At 38.0% G+C, this 23,144-nt stretch overlaps 1 protein-coding gene across 17 annotated transcripts in view; it reads left to right on the top strand.

Annotated features, from left to right (window-relative positions):
• The first annotated feature begins 827 nt into the window (after positions 1 to 827).
• PICALM (phosphatidylinositol binding clathrin assembly protein) overlaps positions 828 to 23,144 on the top strand; it is a 127,291-nt gene continuing 104,974 nt past the window's right edge. For 11 of the 17 annotated variants that reach the window (XM_043991216.1, XM_043991215.1, XM_043991214.1 and 8 more), the window contains exon 1: positions 828 to 1,319. In XM_043991216.1, the coding sequence (XP_043847151.1) occupies positions 1,190 to 1,319 (130 nt within the window). In that variant the 5' untranslated portion in view covers positions 828 to 1,189. The remainder of the gene's footprint in view (positions 1,320 to 23,144) is intronic. The other 6 variants (XM_043991221.1, XM_043991220.1, XM_043991218.1 and 3 more) reach the window with 2 other exon arrangements.

The following is a 23,144-nucleotide window of genomic DNA, read 5'->3' as shown; positions in this document are numbered from 1 at the left end:
GCTATGTGTTTCCTGTCTTATAGGACACCCCAGGGAGAAAGACACTGGCCTCTTTGGTGTCTAAATTTAGGTAGGCTTCAAAGGGGGGGTTGTGGTGAATAAAAGGTGAAATTTGAAAACAATTCAAAGAAAAATAAACCCTTCTGGGCTATGGTGGGAGTGGTTCAGGAGACACCCACTTTTGGCAGCAGGGGGTAAGGACTTGTGACAACCTGGTTTGCCAGGGGTATGGGAGCCTTTCTGATCTACAGAATGGGGACCTACTTTAGGGGTGTTCCTGCTTCACTTGGGGGATTCTAGGAGGGAGGTGCCTTAATGTGTTCTTCTCCCAAATAACTCCTCCCGGTGAAAGGCAGAAGGGGCGGCGGCGAAGGCAAAGCTCACAGCCCATTTTCCTGACTTACCCCGAAAGAGGGTGGGAAAGCGCGGGAGGGAAAGAGAGAGTGCGCGCGCCAGACCCGGCCTGGGCCTAGTTCGCGCGCTACCTCCACTCCCCGCTTTTCTCCCCTCCCCCCGTTCCGCCTTCCCAGTCCACTGTAATCATCACAGGCCCAGCCTCGGGCGACCTGTTGTCAGGGAGCGTCACGTGACGCAGCCGCTCGGAGAAGCATTCCCTCCCACCCCTCCCACCCCTCCGCCTCCTGTTGAGCCCGCGGGGCGGGTTCCGTCACGTAATCCGGCGTGGTCCCCGCCCCGCTGTTCTCCGGCAGCTCCAGGGGGGGGAGACGGGAGAGGAAAGGGAAGGGAAAGAGAAGGGAAGGGGGAGGAGGAGGAGGGAAGGAGGGGGGAGGGGCGGTGCCGGAGTCACGTGATCCGGGGGCAGCCCGGAAAGCTCCGAGGAGGAGCCTGGCGCCGCCATTTTCCTGCAGCTGCCTGTCCCTCTCGCCCTGCCCGGCTCCAGCTGACCAGAGAGGGGGTGGGCTGAGCTGAGGCGGGGGCAGGGGAGTGCCCCGGACCGTGTCCGACCCCGCGGGTGACAGCCGCCCGTTCACTCGGGGCTCGCGGTGGCCGCGCCGGGCCCTGAGCCCCGCCCCAGGCCAGGAGGCGGGGAGGGAGCCAGTGGGGGGTGGGCAGGCAGGCCGGGGGTGCGGCGGCGGCGGCGGTGGGGGGGGGTCCCCCGGCGCTTGGGGGTCCCAGTCCCCGCCGGCTGCGGAGCGGGAGGGGCGGCGGAGGAGGCAGCGCCGCCGAGATGTCGGGACAGAGCCTGACCGACCGGATCACCGCCGCCCAGCACAGTGTCACCGGCTCAGCCGTCTCCAAGACAGTATGCAAGGCCACGACCCACGAGATCATGGGGCCCAAGAAAAAGCACCTGGACTGTGAGTGAAGCCGGGAGTGGGCCCCCCCTCAGCCTCCTGTCCCCGGCCCCCGCCATCCTCTCCAGCCTACCTGCCCGCCTCCCCCGCCTCGGCTCCCTTTGGCCCCGCTCAGCGCACCTGCCTCCTGGGCTTTGCCTTCCCACCCTGGGACCGGCCTCTGACAAGTCACTCCCCCCTTGCCCTTGTGCCTCTGAGACCCTTCCTCCCCTGCTGGCTCCACGCCACCTACCCCCTCCCGTACAGACCCCTGTGCACGGCCCATCCTCTGGTCTCCCCCTATCTCGCAGTCCTCCTTTTCTATCTCTGCTGCCTTCTGCCCTCCCACCCTACCCCGCCCTGTTACCTTGTTACTCTCCCCTCTCCCAGTTCTCTTGGCCCGTCACATCTAATCATCTTGTTGTTTTTGCACCCCCCTCCCCCCTTCCCGTTAACTTGCTTCATTTTTCCATACACACTAAGATTTGGGGGCCAGTCCCTGGCTCCTTTGCACCCTCATCTTACCCCCCAAAGTAAAAAGTGAACTTAAACTCCCCTGACCCAAAATATATCCTATAACCTTCCTCCGTCCGCTTCTCCTTCCTTTCAGTGGTATATTTTCACTCTTTATATTCCTCCACTCTCAAAAACCCTTGTCTTTTTTTTCCCCCTGCCACAGTATCTTAGACTCCTTTTATCTTCTTTTCTAACATACCCGACTTTATTACAGATTATCTTCTTTGTTTAGGAGTGTAAAAGTAGGGGAAGCAGGGTTGGGCTTTAAGGAGGTAGATAGGGGTGGTGATGGTGGTGGTGGTGTCATTCTTAACGAAAACTGATCCTGTTGTAGAAGTTCATCCATATGTTTGCTGGGATGAGTTTGATATCAGGCTGTCTTTGACTTCCATCAAACTAGATTCTGTAAAATGGGATCAGTAACCCTGCTGGATTGCTGGTACTCATAACCCCGGTATTTTGGATTTAGAAGGGAGGTTGTGTGAAAATAATTGAATTCAGAGTTGGTAAATATATTTAACTTGCAGTTTCTAGTGCTAAACATCTTAGAAACTTTTCATGTTTGATATAGTTATATAGTTAATATAATTATTTTGCTTAATTTCAGATTGTTGAGTTATAAGGAAATACTGTATATTTGGATGAACGACTAATTACTTGGCTTGATATTACTATGTTTCTGGGCTTTCTAAAAAAAAGGTACCAAAAAAGCCCCTTTCCCTATTTTTCAGATATGGAAACCAGCAGTATTGTTATTTTTATTCCCTTTGGATTATTCAGACTTTGACTCAAAAGAGCTTTGAAAAGAAGCTTTCCAATGGAGAAATGTATAAGTTCTTTTTTTTTCTGGGTTGAATGGACTCTGCATTATTTTTTTTTACACGAGGTTTGTGTACTGTTGTATAGTTATCTGTACTTAAAGGGTATTATGTTTAGGTACTTTCATCAGATTTAAAACTTCCCTTATGCCATGAAGCAAGAGTGAGCATGTTTATAGAAAGACAGGAATTAAATGTCAAGACTGCAGTTTTGGTTTTTGACTGGCCCAAACCTTTCAAGGTGTTGTCATCTTTTTATTTGTTTTTGAATGGGTATTCCTGTAACTTATTTAAAGATAATAACAAAGTGCTACAAGAGCAGAATGTTAGAACAGTCAAACCTATGTTATATATTTTCCTCACTTTAGTAAAATTTTAATCCTGAATTTGTTTATTCGGTCACCCATTATATTTGTAGTATAATAGTGGCTCCTTTCATGTGCTGTTTTATCAGTTGATGTATATAGAGGGAATGAAATTCATTTTAATGTTGGTCTAAACATAATTTTGCAGGCAAATCTGGGGGGGGGGGCTAATTGCCAATTTTTAGAAAAGCATACAGTTTTTGGAGATTATTTGAAGTCTTGAATTATTCAGGTCTCTCTTCACCTCTGTTAATTTGGATACTTCAAAGTTGATCTATTAGGATTTACCCTAACACTTAGGTTTTCAGTGTTTGGTTTGGGAGATTTTCATGGGGAATGGGCTATTTGTGATTAACCGGAAATATTCTTACCAACTCTCCCTAAGCCCAGTGTGTAGTATTTTAGCAGAAATAGATTAGTTTAAAACCTTTTAAGAGAGTTGCTATTGTGGCAGTTTTTCAAAGCATTGTTCTTATGGACCACCAATAGAGAATTTTATTAAGGTGATGCTTGCTGATCCCTTTGAGATTTTATGAACAGCCTTTTTCCTTGTGTAGTAACAGCTACTGCAGATACTAATTGGAATTTGATTTTTTAGAAAATACTGTTTGATCTTAGTTCATATTCAGCAATTTTACTTCCATGTTTAGAAGTACCTGCCCTTTTGGAATTATTTAATCTCTTGATTTCCTGTTGTCTCTAGTTTAGCTAAAGTGTTTGACTTGCTTGTATTTATTAGTTTTCATGTTTGATTTTTAATATGGTAGCGATAGCTTTTTCTTTAGTTTTTTTAAAAGCCTATAACTGTCAAGTGTGTTTTTAAGCTTTTTTTTTTTATTCAGAGGAGTTCAGATTCAGTTGTTTGGCTACCTGGTTTTCATTGGATCAGTGAGGACTTTAATGAATACAAAAAGTTATCTCAGACTCCACAGGGTTTATCTTTTTTCTGTGAAACTTTAAGCTCGAATTTAGAGATTTATATATATTTTTAAAGGGAATTTCTGTTTCAAGACCTTAGTGAGAATTAAGGTTCTTGTGGAATTCTGTGTAACTTTATACAAAAAAGTGAAATTGTATTGCCTTGAAATACCAAGAATTTATGTTTAGAACACAATTATTTTTCCCTTATTTCCATAAAGCCTCTAAATGCAAGAGCAATCTCAGTCTATTTCTGCCTGAGACAAAATATAGTATAGGGAATATTGATGAGAATTACTGAATTATGGTTTAGTTCATATTATTAAGGCTAATCATTTACTAGTTTATGACCTTATCTTTGCTTACAGGTGTTAGCATATGATTAGTGTTGAGCTAAATTTGTTAGCCTAGTATTAAATTGAAAAAATGGTAAAACTTCTAACATTTAAACATAATTTGATTTGTGGTAATCAAAGTAAAATTTTCTTACCTAAGAGATTTGATAGAAGGGTATAGACCTATAATTTGTGAAGTTACTAATTGTTCTGTTGGCTCTCCCTATTCTTTCCTTTTTTAGTTTGTTAGATTCTTTTTTTTTTTTGGGGGGGGGTGAGGCAGTTGGGGTTAAGTGATTTGCCCAGAGTCACACAGCTAGTAAGTGTCAAGTGTCTGAGGTCATATTTGAACTCAGGTCCTCCTGAATCCAGGGCTGGTGCTCTATCCACTGTGCCACCTAGCTGCCCCAGTTTGTTAGATTCTTTGCTGCTAAAACCACAGATCTGTCCTCTTTGTATTGATACTTCTACATTAAGTACTGGATATTGGATATACTGATACATCCACATGCTTTTTTTATTCCACTTGCATTCTGTTAAATCTTTCTTTCCTTTTTTTTTTTTTTTTTGGTAAGGCAATTGGGGTTAAGTGACTTGCCCAGGGTCACACAGCTAGTTAGTGTCAAGTGTCTGAGGTCAAATTTGAACTCGGGTTCTCCTGAATCCAGGGCCAATGCTCTATCCACTGCACCACCTAGCTGCCCCTTTTAAGACTTTCTATAATTTTTTTTGTCCTTTTCTTTGACATTTTGTTGGTAATATCTATGTTAGGTTTTTAAAAACATAATTTGTATTATTGGCCTTTGTTTGCATTTCTTTTTCCCTAATTTAAGGATACCTTATCTTCATGGCCATTATTTTGTTAGATGTTTTAAAATCTATCAGAAAGTATTGTGTGTGATTCTGTAGTAAATACTGTAACACTGGTCCCAGGACAAAAGGAATTTAAGTTGAATAGGGGAGAGCTAGAAAACATATAGATATTCACAAATGTCCATTTTTAAAACTTGTTAGGAATTTTTTGGGGAGTTAGTGATAAAGAAATCATAGGAGAGATATGATTTTAAACAAGTATTTGGTAAATCAACTCATTGCCAGAAAATGTGATAAAATGCAAAATCAGTGCCAAGAAGTTACTTGTTTCAGAAAAGACTTTTTAAGAAAGGTTTTACTTGTAAAAGACAGGACTACTCAAGTAAGACTTTAGGTAGTTGTTTTACTTTGTTCAAGAGACCCCTCTTGGAGTTTGGATATTCTGTAGATGTTTGTAATGATGTAAAAACAACACATATCAATAAAACAAAAAAAAATGTTAGGAATGAGTAGTAGTCAGCCTGGGTTTACTGATCACAGATAACATTAATGTGTAGATACCTATTTCCTAGAAAGCCTAACCATAGAGATATTTTATTTAATTCAGTCTATCATTTCTTAGCTTTACATCTAATATATTTAACATTCCTAAATTTTTAAGATTGTATTATGTCACTAGGATGGGAAACATTTGCCAGAGGCCCTTCTCTATGAAAGAGCCTTTCTGCTTTTGGAAATCCCTTTGGTAGGATTTGGGGTCCCTTACTACATGGTTCTGGAGAGGGCATTCTAGCCATTTTAGTTGATGAGCTTTTTAAATCATCTCTTTCCATTATGTTCCAGGATGTGAAGTACTTCATAGTTTTTTTTTGTTTCTTTCCCGGGCATTGAGGGTTAAGTACTTGCCCCAGGGCACATAGCTAGTAAGTGTAAGTGCCTGAGGCCAAATTTGAACTCAGGTCCTCCTGAATCCAGGGCTGGTGCTTTTATCCATTGTGCCACCTAACTGCCCCAGCTTCATAGCTTTTTTTTAAAAATTTTTTTAAAATTGAAGCAATTGGGGTTAAGTGACTTGCCCAGGGTCACACAGCTAGTAAGTGTCAAGTGTCTGAGGCCGGATTTAAACTCAGGTCCTCCTGAATCCAGGGCCGGTGCTTTATCCACTGTGCCACCTAGCTGCCCCCAGCTTCATAGCTTTTTAAAATGAAAATGACTTGCTGGCAAGTCCTCAGTGTTAAAAGTTATGTCAGAAAGTATCTGAAATGTAAATGTTATGATTTAATTCAGCAAGGACTTATTAAATGCTTACTATATGTAAAACATTGAGAATACAGAGGTGAAAAAAGCAGTCCCTACTCTTACGAAGTTTATATCGAGGTTAAGTTGTATTCTTGAATAACTAAGGACAAGGGAGAATGTGTTAAATGTAAAGGAGACCTACAAAGGAAATTGGAGGAATGGGAAATCACTTTCAGCTTGAGGAATGAGGAAGGCTTTATGAACATGTTAGCAACACAGCTGAACTTGGAAGGAATGGTTTTTAGTAGACAACAGCAGTGTAATGAAGACTTGGATTCCCAAGACCTAAGTGGGAGACCTATGTGGCTACACTGCTGAAAATATTGGTGGGTCATCTAAGAGCCACACTAAGACTTGGAGAGATCAAGAAGGACAGACCTCCTGTAATTGAGGTCAGGTCCACCCTGTATGAAGACATGAAGAATGAATATTATGTTTGGAGAAGAGCAAGTTGCTCTTTTGGCAAGAATATGAATGGGAGATGGGGGTATGGGATAAGGCATTGTGATATCAGTCTAGAAAGATAGATTGGAGTCTGGTGGTGAATATTAAATGCCCAACGAAGGAGGTTATTTTATTCCATGGGTAGTGGGAGCACTAAAGGTTTTTAATAGATAAATGATCTGCTCTGTTATAGGAAAATGAACACTGAATTTGGAGTCAAGGACAAGAGTTAAAGTCTAGTTTAGTGCCCTTCATCAAATAAGTCCCTTAAACTTGGCTTTAATTTGTCATAGGTAAAATGAGAGGGCTGGACTAGATGATCCCTACAGATACCTTCCTGTTCTAAATACTATGATCTTTTGAATCTTCACAGTAATGGTAACTGAGCACGTCAGATTGGGTGTATTAGGAACCTTGCCCATACTTTTGTGTAGTCTGGAAGATTATATTTAGTCTGTTAACAGTAGTAACAGGTGAGAGGTGATAGAGCCATGAGTTATTGGGGTTGCATTGAGAATGAAAAGGAGGAATTGATTGAGGAAGAGACAGAGATAGAATCAGCTCTTGTTATGTGGAAGCAATAGGACTTTGATATGTTTCTAAATACCAAGAAAAAAGTTGCCAAAATGAGGTTGGAGCCAATCAGCCTTGGTTTTTTAATTGTTTAAAAAAAATGTTCTATTTGTACAAATGCATTTTGAAATGTATGTTTTAAGTCTTTAATGGACCTATACTTGATATATGTTAATAATTTGTTATCTCAATAAATGGTAAAATAGATTTCAGATTTAATTTTCATAACAAATTTTTCCATCCTATGTTTGCTTTTATAGAAGTATGAGTACTGATTAGAAAGTTTTCGGACATACTTCTTACCTTCCAATAAAGTCTTATTCTGCATCATTGTGGTGTGAAACTGTTTGAGTTCTTAAAAGCCTAAGGGTCTATTTTGAAAAATATTACCTACTTTTTGTTTTCATATCATCTTAATTTTTTAATATTCCTTTCCCCTTCTCTATCCAGCCAGCCATGCCTTGTAAAAAGAACAAAAAAGAGGGTAAAAAAACAATTTTCAGCAAAACCAATCATATTCACTGAGTCTGACAATCATATTGAGCATTACAGAACTATAATACCCCACCCTAGACCCCTACTTCTGCAAAGATCAAGGGGACTTATTCTCAATTCTTCTTCAGGGTCTGACAAACTATTAGATTGGTGAAGCTTCACATCTATGCATGTAACACCATTTTTGTATTTGTCCTCAGAGCCTAGGCAAGTTCAGAGAAGCTTATTGCCAGAAGGTTGGCCACCAGGTGGTAGTTTATTTTTGGCTGTAGCACCATCTATTAAGGAGTTGTGGAGGGAGTACCCAGACTAGTGAAATAACAGATTAAAAACAAAATTGTTTTAGTCTGAAAAAGTGGGGGGTAAAAGGTGAAGAATGAAATATTTACTGAAACTTGTTTCACCTGTCTCCCCTCCCCCCCAAATTTGAACTGTAACATTGTCCTCATGTTAAACATTGGTTTAGATTTTTTTTTTTTTAAACCTGGGGTTAAGATATCAGCTAAGTGTCCCACTGGAGATGCGAAGTCCTGAGTTCAAATATGATCCCTCAGGAAATGACTTACCACTGTTTGCCTTAATTTCTTCATCTGTAAAATGTAAATAATAATAGCACCTACTGCCAGAGCTATCATAAGGACAAAGTGAGATAGTTTGTAGAGTATTTTGTAAACATTAGAGTACTATATAAATGCTACTCTTCTTGTCCTTAATCTCTTATTTCAGGAGGGTCTTAGAAAGTGGATGGGAAAAAATGCATCTGTATTTTCCCTAGCCTCTAACTGAAATTTAGTCTTTTCATCAGTTATTTGAAAACATTCTGAGAAGGGGTCCATAACACACAAATGGTTAAGAACTACTTTAGATCAAGGATGTCTTAAAGTTGTTCACCCTCCCCCCCCCCACCCCACCATGATGAGAAATTCTGTGTAGAGGCTGCATGAATTTAATTATATAGTTACATTCATTTCCAATTATTAATTGCTACAAACCTTAGTAGAGTGTTAGAGATACCTGATGGCAGTCAGTTACACAATGGTAGTGTTAGGCAGGTTATTATTATTATTATTATTATTTTTTAAATTTTTTGGTGAGGCAATTGGAGTTAAGTGACTTGCCTAGGGTCACACAGCTAGTAAGTGATAAGTGTCTGAGGCTGGATTTGAACTCAGGTCCTCTTGAATCCAGGGCCGGTGTTCTATCCACTGCACCAGCTAGCTGCCCCTAGGCAGGTTATTAGACCCTAAAGGCTGCATGCAGTTGAGGATCAAGAATTTGTCTTTTAAAAAATGATTGGTATAAATAATTTGCTAGTCTACTTAAGAGTTTATTTTTATAATAATTTTATATTGAAGAAAATAATAACTCATAGAAACTAATCATTTTCAGATTGGTAGTTTCTTGAGTTTACTTTTTCAAACACTCATGAGAAAATAGACTTAGAGGTCAAAGCTTGACACTGAATTGTCAGATTTGAAAAGCAAAGGGAAGGTCCCCTCTGCTTCCCATTTCTAACCTTTAGTGACTAAAATAATACTTCTCTTACTACTTGATACCATATATCTCAGCATGTATTAAGGTAAACTGCTTGATGATTTGCCCCAGTTTGCTGAAATTTGGGAATTTGCTTGAGGTTTTAAAATGCTAATCACATACAGATTTTTCCAAGTTTTGGAGAACTTTGAATTCCTCTTTCTTTTTCCCTTTCCCTTCCTCTGCCACCCCCAATACTTTGGGCTAAATGAACTAGCTTGCTGTAAAGAACAATGTTAATGAAGGGTTTTTGTGAAACTGCTTGTTTATTTAGTGAAGATTAACCATTTGAATAGTGTATCAGATATTCCAGTACCAAGGATTGGGTAGAGCAAGGCTTGGGAGAATTTAAAGAAGTAGATAATATTAAGTCAATATGTTTTTAGACTGGATCAGTTATGCATAGTATTTTAAGTTTATGATATAAAAAGCAAGGGGTTTTGATCTGTTTTGTGTCATGGATCCCTTTGCCATCTGATAAAAGCCTATGGACCCCTTCTCAGACTAATGTTTTTAAATGCACAAAATAAAATACAAAGAATTAAAAAAGTAACCAGTTCTATTGAAGTACAGTTATAAAAATATTTTTTTAAAAAACATTCACATGCCCGTTAAGAATCTTTGGTATGAAGCATAGATTCCAACAGATGGTTAGCTTTGTCTAAGATAGTTCATCACTTGGCCAGAGGTATAATACTGGCATTTTGCTCTGCATTACAGAATTTAGTAGCATTTCCTTTTTTTAAAAATTGTTTTCAATTTTATTTTTCTTAATTACAGGTAAACAAAAAGTTTTCATAGTAGTCTTTTTAAAATTTTGAGTTCCATATTTTCTCCCTCCCCCCTCCTTGAAAAGGCAGGCAATTTGATATAGATTATACATGTAAAGTAATACAAAACATTTCCATATTAGCCATGTAGCAAAAGAAAACTCAGACCATAAAAATAATAGTAAGGTTTTTAAAAGTGTGTTTCAATCTGTATTCAGATACCATCCGTTCTTTCTCTGGAGGTGTGGATAGCATTTTTCATCATAAGTCCTTTGGAATTGTTTTGGATCATTGTATTGCTGAGAATAAGTCATTCACAGTTAATTTATAGTATTGCTGTTACTATGTACAGTGTTGTTCTATTTCTGTTCATTTCACTTTGCATCAGTTCATGTAAGTTTTCCCAGATTTTTCTGAAAGCATACTGCTCATCATTTTTTATGGCACAGTGGTATTCCATCACAATCATATATCACAACTTGATCAGCCATTCCCTAATTGATAGGCATCCTCTCAATTTCTAATTCTTTGCCACCACAAAAAGAGCTGCTATAAATATTTTTGTATATATATATCTTTTTCCTTTTTCTTTGATATCCTTGGGGTACATTCCAAGTATTATTTTTTCTGGGTCAAAGGATAGGCATAGTTTTATAACCTTTTGGACATAGTTCCAATTTGTTTTCTAGAATGGTTGGATCAGTTCATAACTCCACCAATAGTGCATTAGTACTCCTATTTTCCCATACCCCTCCAACATTTGTCATTTTCCTTTTCTGTCATATTAGCCAATCTCATAGGTATGAAGTAAGTGGTACCTCAGAATTGTTTTAATATACATTTCTCTAATCAGTAGTGAGTTAGAGCATTTTTTCATATGACTATAGATAATTTTGATTTCTTCTGAAAACTGCGAGTTCATATCCTTATTTATCAATTGGGTAATGACTTGTAGTCTTATAAATTTGACTCAGTTTTCTATGTATTTGAGGAATGAGGCCTTTATCAGAGAAACTTGCTATAAAATATTTTCCCTCAGTTTGTAGATTCCCTTCTAATCTTGGCTGCATTGGTTTTGTTTGTGCAATACCTTTTTAACTTGATGTAATAAAAATTACCCATTTTATATTCTGTAATGCTCTCTGTCTCTTGTTGGTTTTAAATTCTTCCCTTATCTATACATCTGTCAGGTAAAATATTCTGTGCTTCCCCAATTTGCTTATTCTATCACCCTTTATGTCTAAATCATGTATCCATACATGGTAGCATTAAAAAATTCCCTAATTGGAGCAATTGAAAAGTCATGAATAAAAATGTAGACTTATTTTTTAAAATAATATTTTATTTTTTCCCAATTACATGTAAAAACAATTTTAAACTTTTAAAAAAAGTTTTGAATTCCAAATTATACCCCTCTCTCTCTGTTCTCCCTGAAATGGCAAGCAATCTAATATCGTTTTTATGTGTGCAATCATGTAAAATATTTCCACATAAATAATTGTGTGCAAGAAGACTAGAACAAAACAAAAAAGAAAGTGAAAAATAATATTCTTCAGTCTATATTCAGAGAACATCAGTTCTTTCTCCTGAGGTGGGTAGCATTTTTCATCATTAGTCATTTGGGATTGTCTTGGAGCATTGTGTTGCTGAGGATAGCTAATTCATTCATAGTACTTCATGGTACAGTATTGCTGTTACTATTCTCCTGATTCTGCTCACTTCACTTTGTCTCAGTTCATGTACGAAATTTAGACATTTTCAGTTTCCCACTTAGAGCAAAAAGAAATAGAAATGGTACTTAAATCAATAGATTATCTTAAAGAACTTTGAGTCTTCCTTAGTAACAGTCCTGTACTTAGTATTTTATAACTGAGAATCTTGTTGGTCTCTGGTTGTAAAAAGAGTCATTTACATTCCAGAAAGATAGCTTGTCTACCTTCCCCCCACATTCCCCCCCCCCCCAATTAAATCTTATCTACCTTTGTGGCATGAAAGACAAATTATTTTTCTGAAATAATATTATTCTTTGTAGAGTGACAAGGATGATGATTGAGCAAAGTAAGAATGCAGGCACTTAGCTTTGTTCTTTTGAGGCTGATTCAGTTTTGATCTAGAGTTGACCCTATTGCTTTAGACATGTTGGGTAGATTTGGTCAAGAAGGCTTCTCTTCCATATATTGATTTTGCAGTGTATTCATCATTCTTGAGTTATCCTTGTTCTGGATAACTGAGAAGATGCTTGATTCTGGGCTTCATGTTTAGTTTGGAGGAATCTGGAAGACTAGAATCAAGAAGAGAGTCTTGTTTGGAGAGGAGGATATAGTTTTCCTAACTAGAAGATAGTTAGATGACATTGAGAAATAGGTTGGGAGAGCTTTAAAGCCTTTGGAAAGTAGTTTGCACTTGTTCTGGTGGTAAACTGAGAGCCATTAGAGGACTCGGGAGTGATTTAACATGGTTAGAATGGTATACTTGATGAGCTTGAACTGGAGTGTGTGCTTTGTAACTTGGAAGGAACAGAAACTGGAAATAGAAAAGCTGTAATGTATGTGGGTTTCTTAGAATATTCTTTGCAAGGACCTACATCAGTTGGTACCCTACTTCCAACGGTTCATATTACTTTTTGGTTTTTGGTTGTTTCCAACTCTTTGTTGACCCCATTTGAAGTTTTCTTGGCAAAGATACTGGAGTAGTTTGCTCTTTCCTTCTCTAGCTCATTTTACAGATGAGGAAACTGAATCAAATAGGGTTGTGACTTCCTCAGGGTCACATAGCTATTAAATGTCTGAAGCCAGATCTGAATTCAGGTTTTCCTGACTCTTGGCCTGGTGCTCTATCCACTGTGCCACCTAGCTGCCCCAGAAAGGCATTAGGAAGAATTTACTTTAGGGATTGTAGTGTTAGCAAGGATGCCATGGCATGTATTCTCTCTTTTTTTTTTTTTTTTAGTGAGGCAATTGGGGTTAAGTGACTTGCCCAGGGTCACACAGCTAGTAAGTGTTAAGTGTCTGAGGCCAGATTTGAACTCAGGTACTCCTGACTCCAGGGCCAGTGTTCTATCCACTGTGCCATCTAGCTGCCCCCCATGTATTCTCTATCAGTAAAGAAGGTAGACCTATCTCAGCAGTAGTAAGGAAGTTCAGAACAAAAAATGAAGCATTTATTAAGTGCTTACAAAATATGCAGAAGCATTGAGCTAAGTGCTGAACATACAAATAGAAAAGTAAGAGTTCCTCTTTTTAAGGAGCTCATATTCTAATGGCGGGGAGGCAATACATATGGAATGTTTGAGCTGCAAGTCAGATGGAAAGGCAGATGGAAATGCCGCTTTTTTAATGTCATTTCCACTGATAAAATCATTTGTTTCTGATTTGGCATTGCTAAGGACCTTTAATGGCAAGAACTTTATTTCCCGGGTTTTCAGTAACTATGGCTATAACGTCACCAGGAAAGTTATTTATATCAGAATGCTGGTTGAGGACACTGGGCTAGAAGCATTGCCATTCCCAAGGCACTTGGAAGAGAGATAGGTTTCAGGGAAATGATAATGAATTCTGTTTTGGACAGTGTTGAGTGTGAACTTCAATTGATAATGTCTGATGGGCAGTTGGTGATGCCATAACTGGAGTTTAGGAGAGAGAGATAAGGACTGGATGTATAACTCTGAATCATCTAGGTAGAGATGATAATTCTTTTTTTTTTTTTTTGTGGGTAGAGATGATAATAAAACCCATGGGAGCTGATGAGATCAATAGTAGGGAAAATATATAGAGAAAAGAGAAGTAGACCTAGGACAGTACTTTTGGTTATATCCATGTTAATGGTTATGATATGGGTGATGAATCAATAAAGACTGAAGAGAACTTTGGAGAGAGCAGTTTCAGAGGAGGAATAGAATCAGAACTCATCCTACATATCCAATCAGTTGCCAAATCTTGTAATTCCTATTTTCATATATCTCCATGGGGTCACTCCTATCCCATTGCAGTATGGCACCCTAGCTTATACCCTCAACACTAATTGCCCAGAAAATTACATTAGCCTTTATTTCATTCGTATCTGGTCTCCCTTAAACTTCTTAGTCTAGTCTATCCTCTACATAGTTGCCCTAAACTCTTCACAACCATGACCCTTCCTAACTTTCTGTTCTTATACTTTACTTCTCTTGGTGTACTCTGCATTCTAGCTATATTGACCTACTACCATGGTGGAAGGTCTATTTTCTGACTCTACCTTTGTACTATCTGTTCTCCATGCCTGAAATGTACACCTTCTCCACCTCATCTCTTTGGAATCACTGGCCTTCCTTCCTTCCTTCCTTCCTTCCTTCCTTCCTTCCTTCCTTCCTTCCTTCCTTCCTTCCTTCCTTCCTTCCTTCCTTCCTTCCTTCCTTCTTTCCTTCCTTCCTTCCTTCTTTCCTTCCTTTCAGGGCAATGAGGCTTAAGTGACTTGCCCAGGGTCACACAGCTAGTAAGGGTCAAGTGTTTGAGACTAGATTTGAACTCAGGTCCTCCTGAATCCAGGGCCAGTGCTTTATCCACTGCACCACCTAGCTACCCCTGACTGGCTTCTTTCAAGACTCAGCTCAAGTGCCATTCTTTATGAGACCTTTTCTATGTCCTTCCAGCTGTGAGGGCATTTCTTCCCCAAACTCCATGGCATTCATTTTGTATATATTCTGTATATACTTGTGGTTACATATTTCCCCCATTGGAATCCTTAAGGGCAAACTGGTTTTACTTTTGTCTTCGTAACTCTAGCACTTAACTCAGGGCCTGCACAAAGTAAGCATTAAATAATACTTGATTACTTATTCTCTAACTATAGAAAAATCTGTAACTTCCTTCAGTTTTCCTAATCAAGTAGTTTTATTCCTTTTTGCTCAGAAAGTGAAGTTCTATTTTATAAGAATTAGAAAATTTCACTACAGACTTAAGTTCATGTGAAATTATGGCATTTTGTCCCAAAGTAGAATTCAATATGAGCAATTTCACTTTTTAGTTTTCTCATTTGTAAAATTAGTTTACTCATTTATAAAATGGGGGTAATAATATGTACCCTGCCTACTTCCCAGGGTTGTTTGGTCAAATGAAAATGTATACAAATTTATTTTTAAAAGTTTAAAGAATTGTAGAAACAAGGTGGTTTAATTTAATCTAATAAGCATTTATTAAGCTCCCGCTTTCTGTAAGGTTCACCATACTAGGTGCTGCATACACCAAGAGGAGTAAAGGGATATAGATAAAAACAAAACAATTCATTCCTGCGGAGACTACATGTACACAAATGAGTAAAAAGAAAATATATACAAAGTAAATAATTGGGGGTGGGGTGGGAATGAGAAGTGGAGAAGGCTAACAAATAAAGGAGTCAGGAATGGCCTTGATGGCACCTTCATTGAACCTTGAAGGGAAAATGTAAAAATATCATGATGACTAACCATTCTTCCATTCACATTCTATTTCAGCTCAGCATTTGGAGCCTAGGAATGATTCCAAAAGCAGTAAACACTCAAGTGCCTACTGTATTTAGAGTACGCTGTTATACCCTCATACAGCCTAATATAGTTAGTTACCTACTTAAAATACCAGTCAGCATTTTATATTATATTGCTTAGAGGTTTCTAAAGTACTTTTCTGCACAACAATCCTTTAAAATAGTTTTACAGAGAAGGAAACTAAGGTTCGAAGACTTACAGACTCTCCCAACGTCAATTAGCTATTAAGTGTTAGAGCTAGGATTTGAACCCAAGTTTTCTGATTCTAGATCAGGTACATTTTCTATTAGCCATGCTGCCTCCAACATGATGTGTGCCAGTATACTTATCCTAAAGCCACCTGCCACAAGTCACAGGCAATATTTTAACTGCAGGAACTTTTGGATACCAGTGAAAACTCTTCAGTGAGCCAGAGGGGAAAAAATGACATCTCCAAGTTTCTGCTCCACATTTCCACCTGAATATATTGCAAGTCTTCTCAAAATGGAATCCAAACAAAATCATCTTCTGCCCATACTTCATTGTTAACATAGCATTTCTTTTAGTGGTTTCACCATTTTCCCCAGGTTCATACCTTATGTGTTGTCTTTGACACCTGTCAAAGTCATCTTCTTAAAGCATAGGTTTGCTCATGCCACTTGCCTTCTCAAGAATTTTCACTTCTTGCCTTTAGGATAAAATATGCCCTCTCTAGCTTGGCTTTTTTTTTTTTTTTTTAAGTGAGGCAATTGGGGTTAAGTGACTTGCCCAGGGTCACACAGCTAGTAAGTGTTAAGTGTTTGAGGCCGGATTTGAACTCAGGTACTCCTGAATCCAGGGCCAGTGCTCTATCCACTGCGCCACCTAGCTGCCCCACTCTAGCTTGGCTTTTATAGCCTGATGTCAATCTACCTTACCACACATTTCATATTACTTTCTGTCATATACTCTTTTTTTTTTTTTTTTTTTTTTTGCGGGGCAATGGGGGATTAAGTGACTTGCCCAGGACCACACAGCTAATAAGTGTCAAATGTCTGAGGCTGGATTTGAACTCAGGTACTCTGGAATCCAGGGCTGGTGCTTCATCCATTGCGCCACCTAGCTGCCCTTGTCATATACTCTTAAGAATGTTCTAGCAAAACAGGCCTTGAACTTGACTCCCTCTTCCATCTCCCTCCCTTTGCTTAGGTTGACCCTTGTGCCTTTATTTCTCTTCTCCTTTTCACTTTTAAGAAATTATTTTTTTATTATAAATGTAATCATTAATAAATACAATTGTTTTACTATACAAAGAACAAAAGTAAATTGTATATAATCTATGAACTTCTATTTTTTAGAGTAAATATTAAATTTAGCAAGGTAGTAACAAAATTGCCTCCTGAAGTTTTTCTTACGTTTTTTAAAAAACATTTAATTAATACTCTTTTTATTGACTTGTTTAATCTTCTTATTATTCGCTAATTTGCCACTCCATTGTAACAAATAAATATAGTTAAACATGAAACAACATGTTTGCCTTATCAGAAGATGAAGAGGGAGACTCTACAATAATGATTACTGGCCTCTATCTTTTGGGGGGGAGCGGGGCAATAAGAATTAAGTGACTTGCCCAGGGTCACACAGCTAGTAAGTATCAAGTGTCTGAGGCTGGATTTGAACTCAGGTACTCCTGACTCCAGGGCCGGTGCTGTATCCACTGCGCCACCTAGCTGCCCCTTTGTTTGTCTATTTTTTAAAAAATAAATACTTATATTTTTTGTTTTTACATTGCATACATTTCTGTTTCTGTCTACTCTTCTCAGAGAACCATTCTATATAACAATAATAACAAATTGAAGGAAAGGAAAAAGAGAAAAAACAATCAGCAAAATTGAACAAAACATTTTTTAAAATCTAAAAATATATGTAATGTTCTATATTCATGGACCTCCCACTTTTGCAAAGGAATAGAGGGAGGTATTTTTCCATATCTCTTCTTTGGGGCTATTCTTCTTTGTAATTTTGCAACACTCACTTTTGATTATTTTATGATACTTTTACATTGTTGTAACAAATGTTACTTCAGTCTGTAGGTCTTTCCATGCTTTTCTGTATTCCATATTTTTCATTTTGTACATCATAATAATATTCTACTTATTCATGTACCACAGTTTGTATAGTTACACCCCAATCAATGGACAACTACTTTGTTTCTAGTTTGTTATCAAAAAAATTGCTGCTATGAATATTTTGTTGTATATTGGTACTTTTTTATTTTTAAATCAGGGACCTCATAGGGGCATATGGCTAATGGTAGAATTTCTGGGTCAAAGAATATGGACATTTTAGTGCCTTTATTAGAATAATTCTAGAATGCTTTTCAAAATTTTGTATTAAATTGCAGCTTTACTGATGTTCTAATGTGCCTATCTTCTCACAACCCCAAGGACATTGACCATTCCTATCTTTCATCATCTTGGCCAGATTGCTGAGTATGAGGTGAAACCTCAGGGTTGTTTTGATTTGCATTTCTCTAGTGAATTGAAGACTTTCCCTCCCTACATGGTTGTTAATAGCTTTTAATTCTTCTCTTGGAGAGCTCTTTGTATTCTTTGATTACTGGAGAATGGGCTTTGGTCATATGTGTATATACATACACACATAACACACATACATACATACATACATATATATACATATACATATGCATATATCTATGTATCTGTTGATTTGTCTATATATCTTGGATAACAAACTGAGGTCCACTTCTTACACCAGGTGACTTCCACTTAGGCAGTCAGGTGGTACAGTGGATAGAGCACTGGAGTTGGAATCAGAAACTCCCAAGTTCAAATCCAGTCTCAGATCCTTGCCTTTATGTTACCCTGGACAAGTCACCTTAATGTTTGTCTGCCTTAGTTTCCTCACCTGTAAAATAGGGATAATGATAATACCTCTCAAGGTAGTTGTGAAGATAAAACAAGATAATATTTATAAAATGCCTTTGCAAACCTTAATAAATGTTATTGAATTTTATTTTATTTCTTTTAGAGGCAACTAGGTAGCCAGCCCAGTGATAAGAGTGCTGGACCTGGAATCAGGAAGACCTGAGTTCAAATATGTCCTCTGATACTTAGTGTGTAACCCTGGGCAAGTCACTTACCTCTATTTGTCTCAGTTTTGTCAACTGTAAAATGGGGATAATAACTACTTTGAAGAGTTGTTTTGAGAATCAAAATGAAATAATTTTTGTAAAGCAGTTAGCACAGTGCCTGGCACAAAGTATATGTTTAATATATCCCAACTTCCTTCCTTTTTAGAATCCATAGCTTTCTTTCAAGGTTTAGTTCAAAAGTCACTCCTCTTTTTTTCCCCCTGAGCTTAACAAATACAAAATAAAGTTAATTCTATATATAAATTAGAACAGAAAAAAGATTATTAATGAATCTGTGACTCATGTATGGCTTTCTTTTCCTATTAAGTATGTATTAAATTCAACATGTAGCTTCTAAAGCTGTCCTGATTGTATTTCTTATGGCCTTCCTTCTGTCCTTTCTTGTAATTTTTTTTTTTTTTTTTGGTGAGGCAGTTGGGGTTAAGTGACTTGCCCAGGGTCACACAGCTAGTAAGCATTAAGTGTCTGAGGTCAGATTTGAACTCAGGTCCTCCTGAATCCAGGGTCGGTGCTCTATCCACTGTGCCACCTAGCTGCCCCTTCTTGTAAATTCTTAAAATCTATATGCCTGTTTGATAGCCCTTTGGGCATAGTTCCAAATTGCTCTCCAGAATGGTTAGGTCTGTTCACAACTCCACCAACAGTGGATTAGCATCCAAGTTTTCCAACATCCAATATTTTCCCTGTTTGTTATGTTTGCCACTCTGATAGGTATGAGGTGATAACTCAGAGTTGTTTTAATTTGCAATTCTCTGTTCAGTAGTGATCTAGAGCATTTTTTCATATGGCTGTAGATAGCTTTGATTTCTTTGTCTGAAAACTGCCTGTTCGTGTCCTTTGACCATATTGATTGAACACAGACCGAAGCATGCTATTTTTCACTCTTTAATTTTTTTCTTTTATTTAAATTTTCTTATACAAAAATACTAATATGGTAATGTTTTACATAATCGCACATGTATAACCTATATCTGATTGCTTACAGCCTCAGCGGGGAAGAAGGGGAAAGGAGGGATAAAATTTGGAACTCAAAACTTTAAATGTAAATGTTTATTATTTAAAAAAAACAAAATCTATATGCCACCTATTATAGAATCCTTTCCTTGTTCCTTTCCCCATTCCTCCAAGTAATAATGTTTTCTCTTGCCTGAAATTAATTAACTTGTATTTATTTTGTTTATATTGTACATGGCCTATCCCTTAGTAGAATATACCAGCTCATTTTCGTTTTTTCTATCTCCAGGTTTTAACATAGTGTTTTGCACATAGTAGGGCCTTAATAAATGTTTGTTGAATTGAATGTGCTCTGGCTTACTCTCTACTTTAAATCGGTTATCAGATTCTGTCAGTTCCACCTTCACTGCTGCCACCCTGGTCCACACTGTCATTGACCCTTGCCCATACAATTGCAGTTGTTGTTCAGTCGTTTTTTAGTTGTGTCTATTTATGAGTCCATTCTATGTTTTCTTGGCAAAGATACTGGAGTGGTTTGCAATTTCCTTCTCCAGCTCACTTTACCGTTTAGGAAACTGATGCAAACAGGGTTAAATGACTTGCCCAGCATCACAAAGCTAGTATCTGCCGCTAGATTTGCACTCGGGAAGATGAGTCTTCCTGACTCCAGGCCTAGATGCTCTATACACTTAGCCATCTAGCTGGAAAAGGTAGCCATCTAGCCAATAGCTCCAACTATTGTAGTCCTCTCACTGTTTTCTCTCTTCCCCCTTAGCTAGTCCATCCTGCATACTGCTGTCAAAATCATTTTCTTATTCAAAAAAACTTTAGCAACTTCCTGTTGACCAAATAAAGTCTGATCTCTTTGACTGTAATGACATTTAAGTTCCTTCACAATTTGCTTTCTCTTCTAATTTCCATCATGAATATATGTTCCCACTTAATTGGACTACTCAAGTGTTGTTCAAACTCACCTTTGACTTTACCTGATTCCATTTTGTTTCTCCTTCATGGAATGTTCTTTCTATCCCTAGCTCTGCCTATATCTTACTCATTTGACTCTGCTTAACTTCCTCTGAAAAGCTAATTGGGGAGGGGCAAGGGGGGAAAGAAGAGGGCTTAAGAGCATTGAGGGACACCCAAGGTTAGTATGTATGATGGGTGAAGATTCAATAAAGGATACTGAGGAATGGTCAGAAAGGTAGGAGAATAAGATCAAAGAATTATAGCTGGAAAAGGACCTCAGAGATTATCAGAGCCAACTCTCATTTTACAAATGAAAAAAGGTTAGAGGTTGTGACTTGTTCAGGATCACGCGGCTAATAGTGTCTTAGTTGGGTTTTGAATGTAGATCTTCCTGATTCCAGGTCCAGCACTCCATTAAACCATGTGGAGAACCAAGAGAGACCAGTCATAAAAGCCTAGAGGAGAGAGAATCCAGGAAAAACATGGTCAGCTGTAATAAATGCTGTGGAGATACTGAGATAGCTTTCTATCTCAGATGGCAGTTGAGAAAAGGTCATTAGATTTGGCAGTTAGGGATCATTGGTAATTTTGGAGAAAGCAGTTTTCCCTTAATGATGAAGTCAGAAGACAAATTACAGAGCTTTTAGAAAAGATAGAGGAGAATAAGTGGAGAGACACACTTTGGGTTAGAGTATAGTGCTAATGATATGTGGTAACAAATTTGATTCCTCAATTGGCCTTTTACCTTTTCCAGACTGCATTCTTTTTTTTTTTTTTTTTTTTTTTTTTTTTTTTTTTTTTGAGGCAATTGGGGTTAAGTGACTTGCCCAGGGTCACACAGCTAGTAAGTGTTAAGTGTCTGAGGCCGGACTTGAACTCAGGTACTCCTGACTCCAGGGCCAGTGCTCTATCCATTGCGCCACCTAGCTGCCCCAGACTGCATTCTTAATGCTGGCTAGTCAGCTAGCCAGATGTCAGCCATTGCTTACCAGAACAGAGTGAAAAGTGAATACAGCACAAATTACTGGAAAAACAGGTCATATATCTATGTGCTACTGCAGTGATATCATTTTTAATGCAACATGTGTTTGAATTTGTGGCTCTTTGGATTAAATTCAGCTCTGAATTAATACCTTGTTTAAACTTTATAGACTCATAGGGCAGCTTATTAATACTGCTAGATTTACTCTTTAAAGGCAGTTTTGTGTTGTGGATAAGACAATATTGGATGTAGAGAATTCATATCTTGTCTCAGACACTTAGTAGCTGGGTGACCCATAGCAGTTCACTTAAACTTTCGAAACTTGAGTTTCTTCATCTATAAAATGGGGTAATAATGGCATGGGATTGTTGTGAGGATCAGATGAAATTAATACTTGTAAAACACTTTGAAAACTTTAAGGAGCCATGTAAATATGTTAGGTTGAAAGTTTTCCCAAGTGCTTTGCTTTCAACAACCTTATGAAACAATACAAGTGATGTATCTTTTATCCATAATTTCTCTGACCCTCAATTTCTTTAAGTGACTTCACTAAGGTTCCATAGTAATTGGTGGAGCTGTGATAAAGATTCTTATTGTTGACAAAAATGCATTTTTTTCCATTTTATTTTGTGCAGTGATTATAAAACTGTTTAGTTTTCTATTCATACTTTTGTAGTAGGACAAAACTGTTGATCATAGTTCACTGCTACTGAGCTGTTGGCAGCCATCAACAGATGATTTAGGAAAGTGTTTATTTTTATAATCTATTTGTGTGGAAGATATGTTGTATAATGTTTATTGTCCAGAAAATCTAGTATTTTATTGATTTGTCCAATATATCTTGAATCTCCCCATCTTTTAAAAAAATGCAAATAAGCATATGCAGTTTGAAATCTCATTTCATTTGATGGAAAAAGTTAAAGCTTCAGAATGTTTAAATCCAGGAAACTGGCTTAATATTTTCAAAGTACCTTTTGGAGATGATTAGAAAATAATGAAGCAGGCTTCAAATAGCTTCCAAGTTTTTGTTTTTGGCATTTGGGTTGGGCAGGTGGATATGTTTATGTTGAGTGAGTAGAAAAGAATTTCTGTCTTACTGCTTTTTAAGAGAATAGTCTGGGGAGAAAATGTGGCCTGGTATCATTTTGCCTAGTATAAAGGTTTGCTGATAAATACAAAATGGAAATGGGCTGCTCTGCAATGAATGTTGTGTTTAAGGAGACTTTTCATTCCTAAGAAATTGAGTTTAAGGACAGCTCTATTTAAACCTTTGATGTGGAATTGAAAGATCTAGTTGTTGTTTTTTTTTTCTCCTAAATGATTGCTAGTTCTTTGGCTCCAAAACTGAAAGATATAACTAGAATTGTATACTTCCTTTTAAAATCATAACCAGCTGCTTGCAGTTAAAAGGAGAAGTTAAGGTTTATCATGCAATATT

This window comes from Dromiciops gliroides, chromosome 3, assembly GCF_019393635.1.
Source record: "Dromiciops gliroides isolate mDroGli1 chromosome 3, mDroGli1.pri, whole genome shotgun sequence".
NCBI classification, from domain to species: Eukaryota; Metazoa; Chordata; class Mammalia; order Microbiotheria; family Microbiotheriidae; genus Dromiciops; species Dromiciops gliroides.
This window is presented reverse-complemented; position numbering and strand designations above follow the sequence as displayed.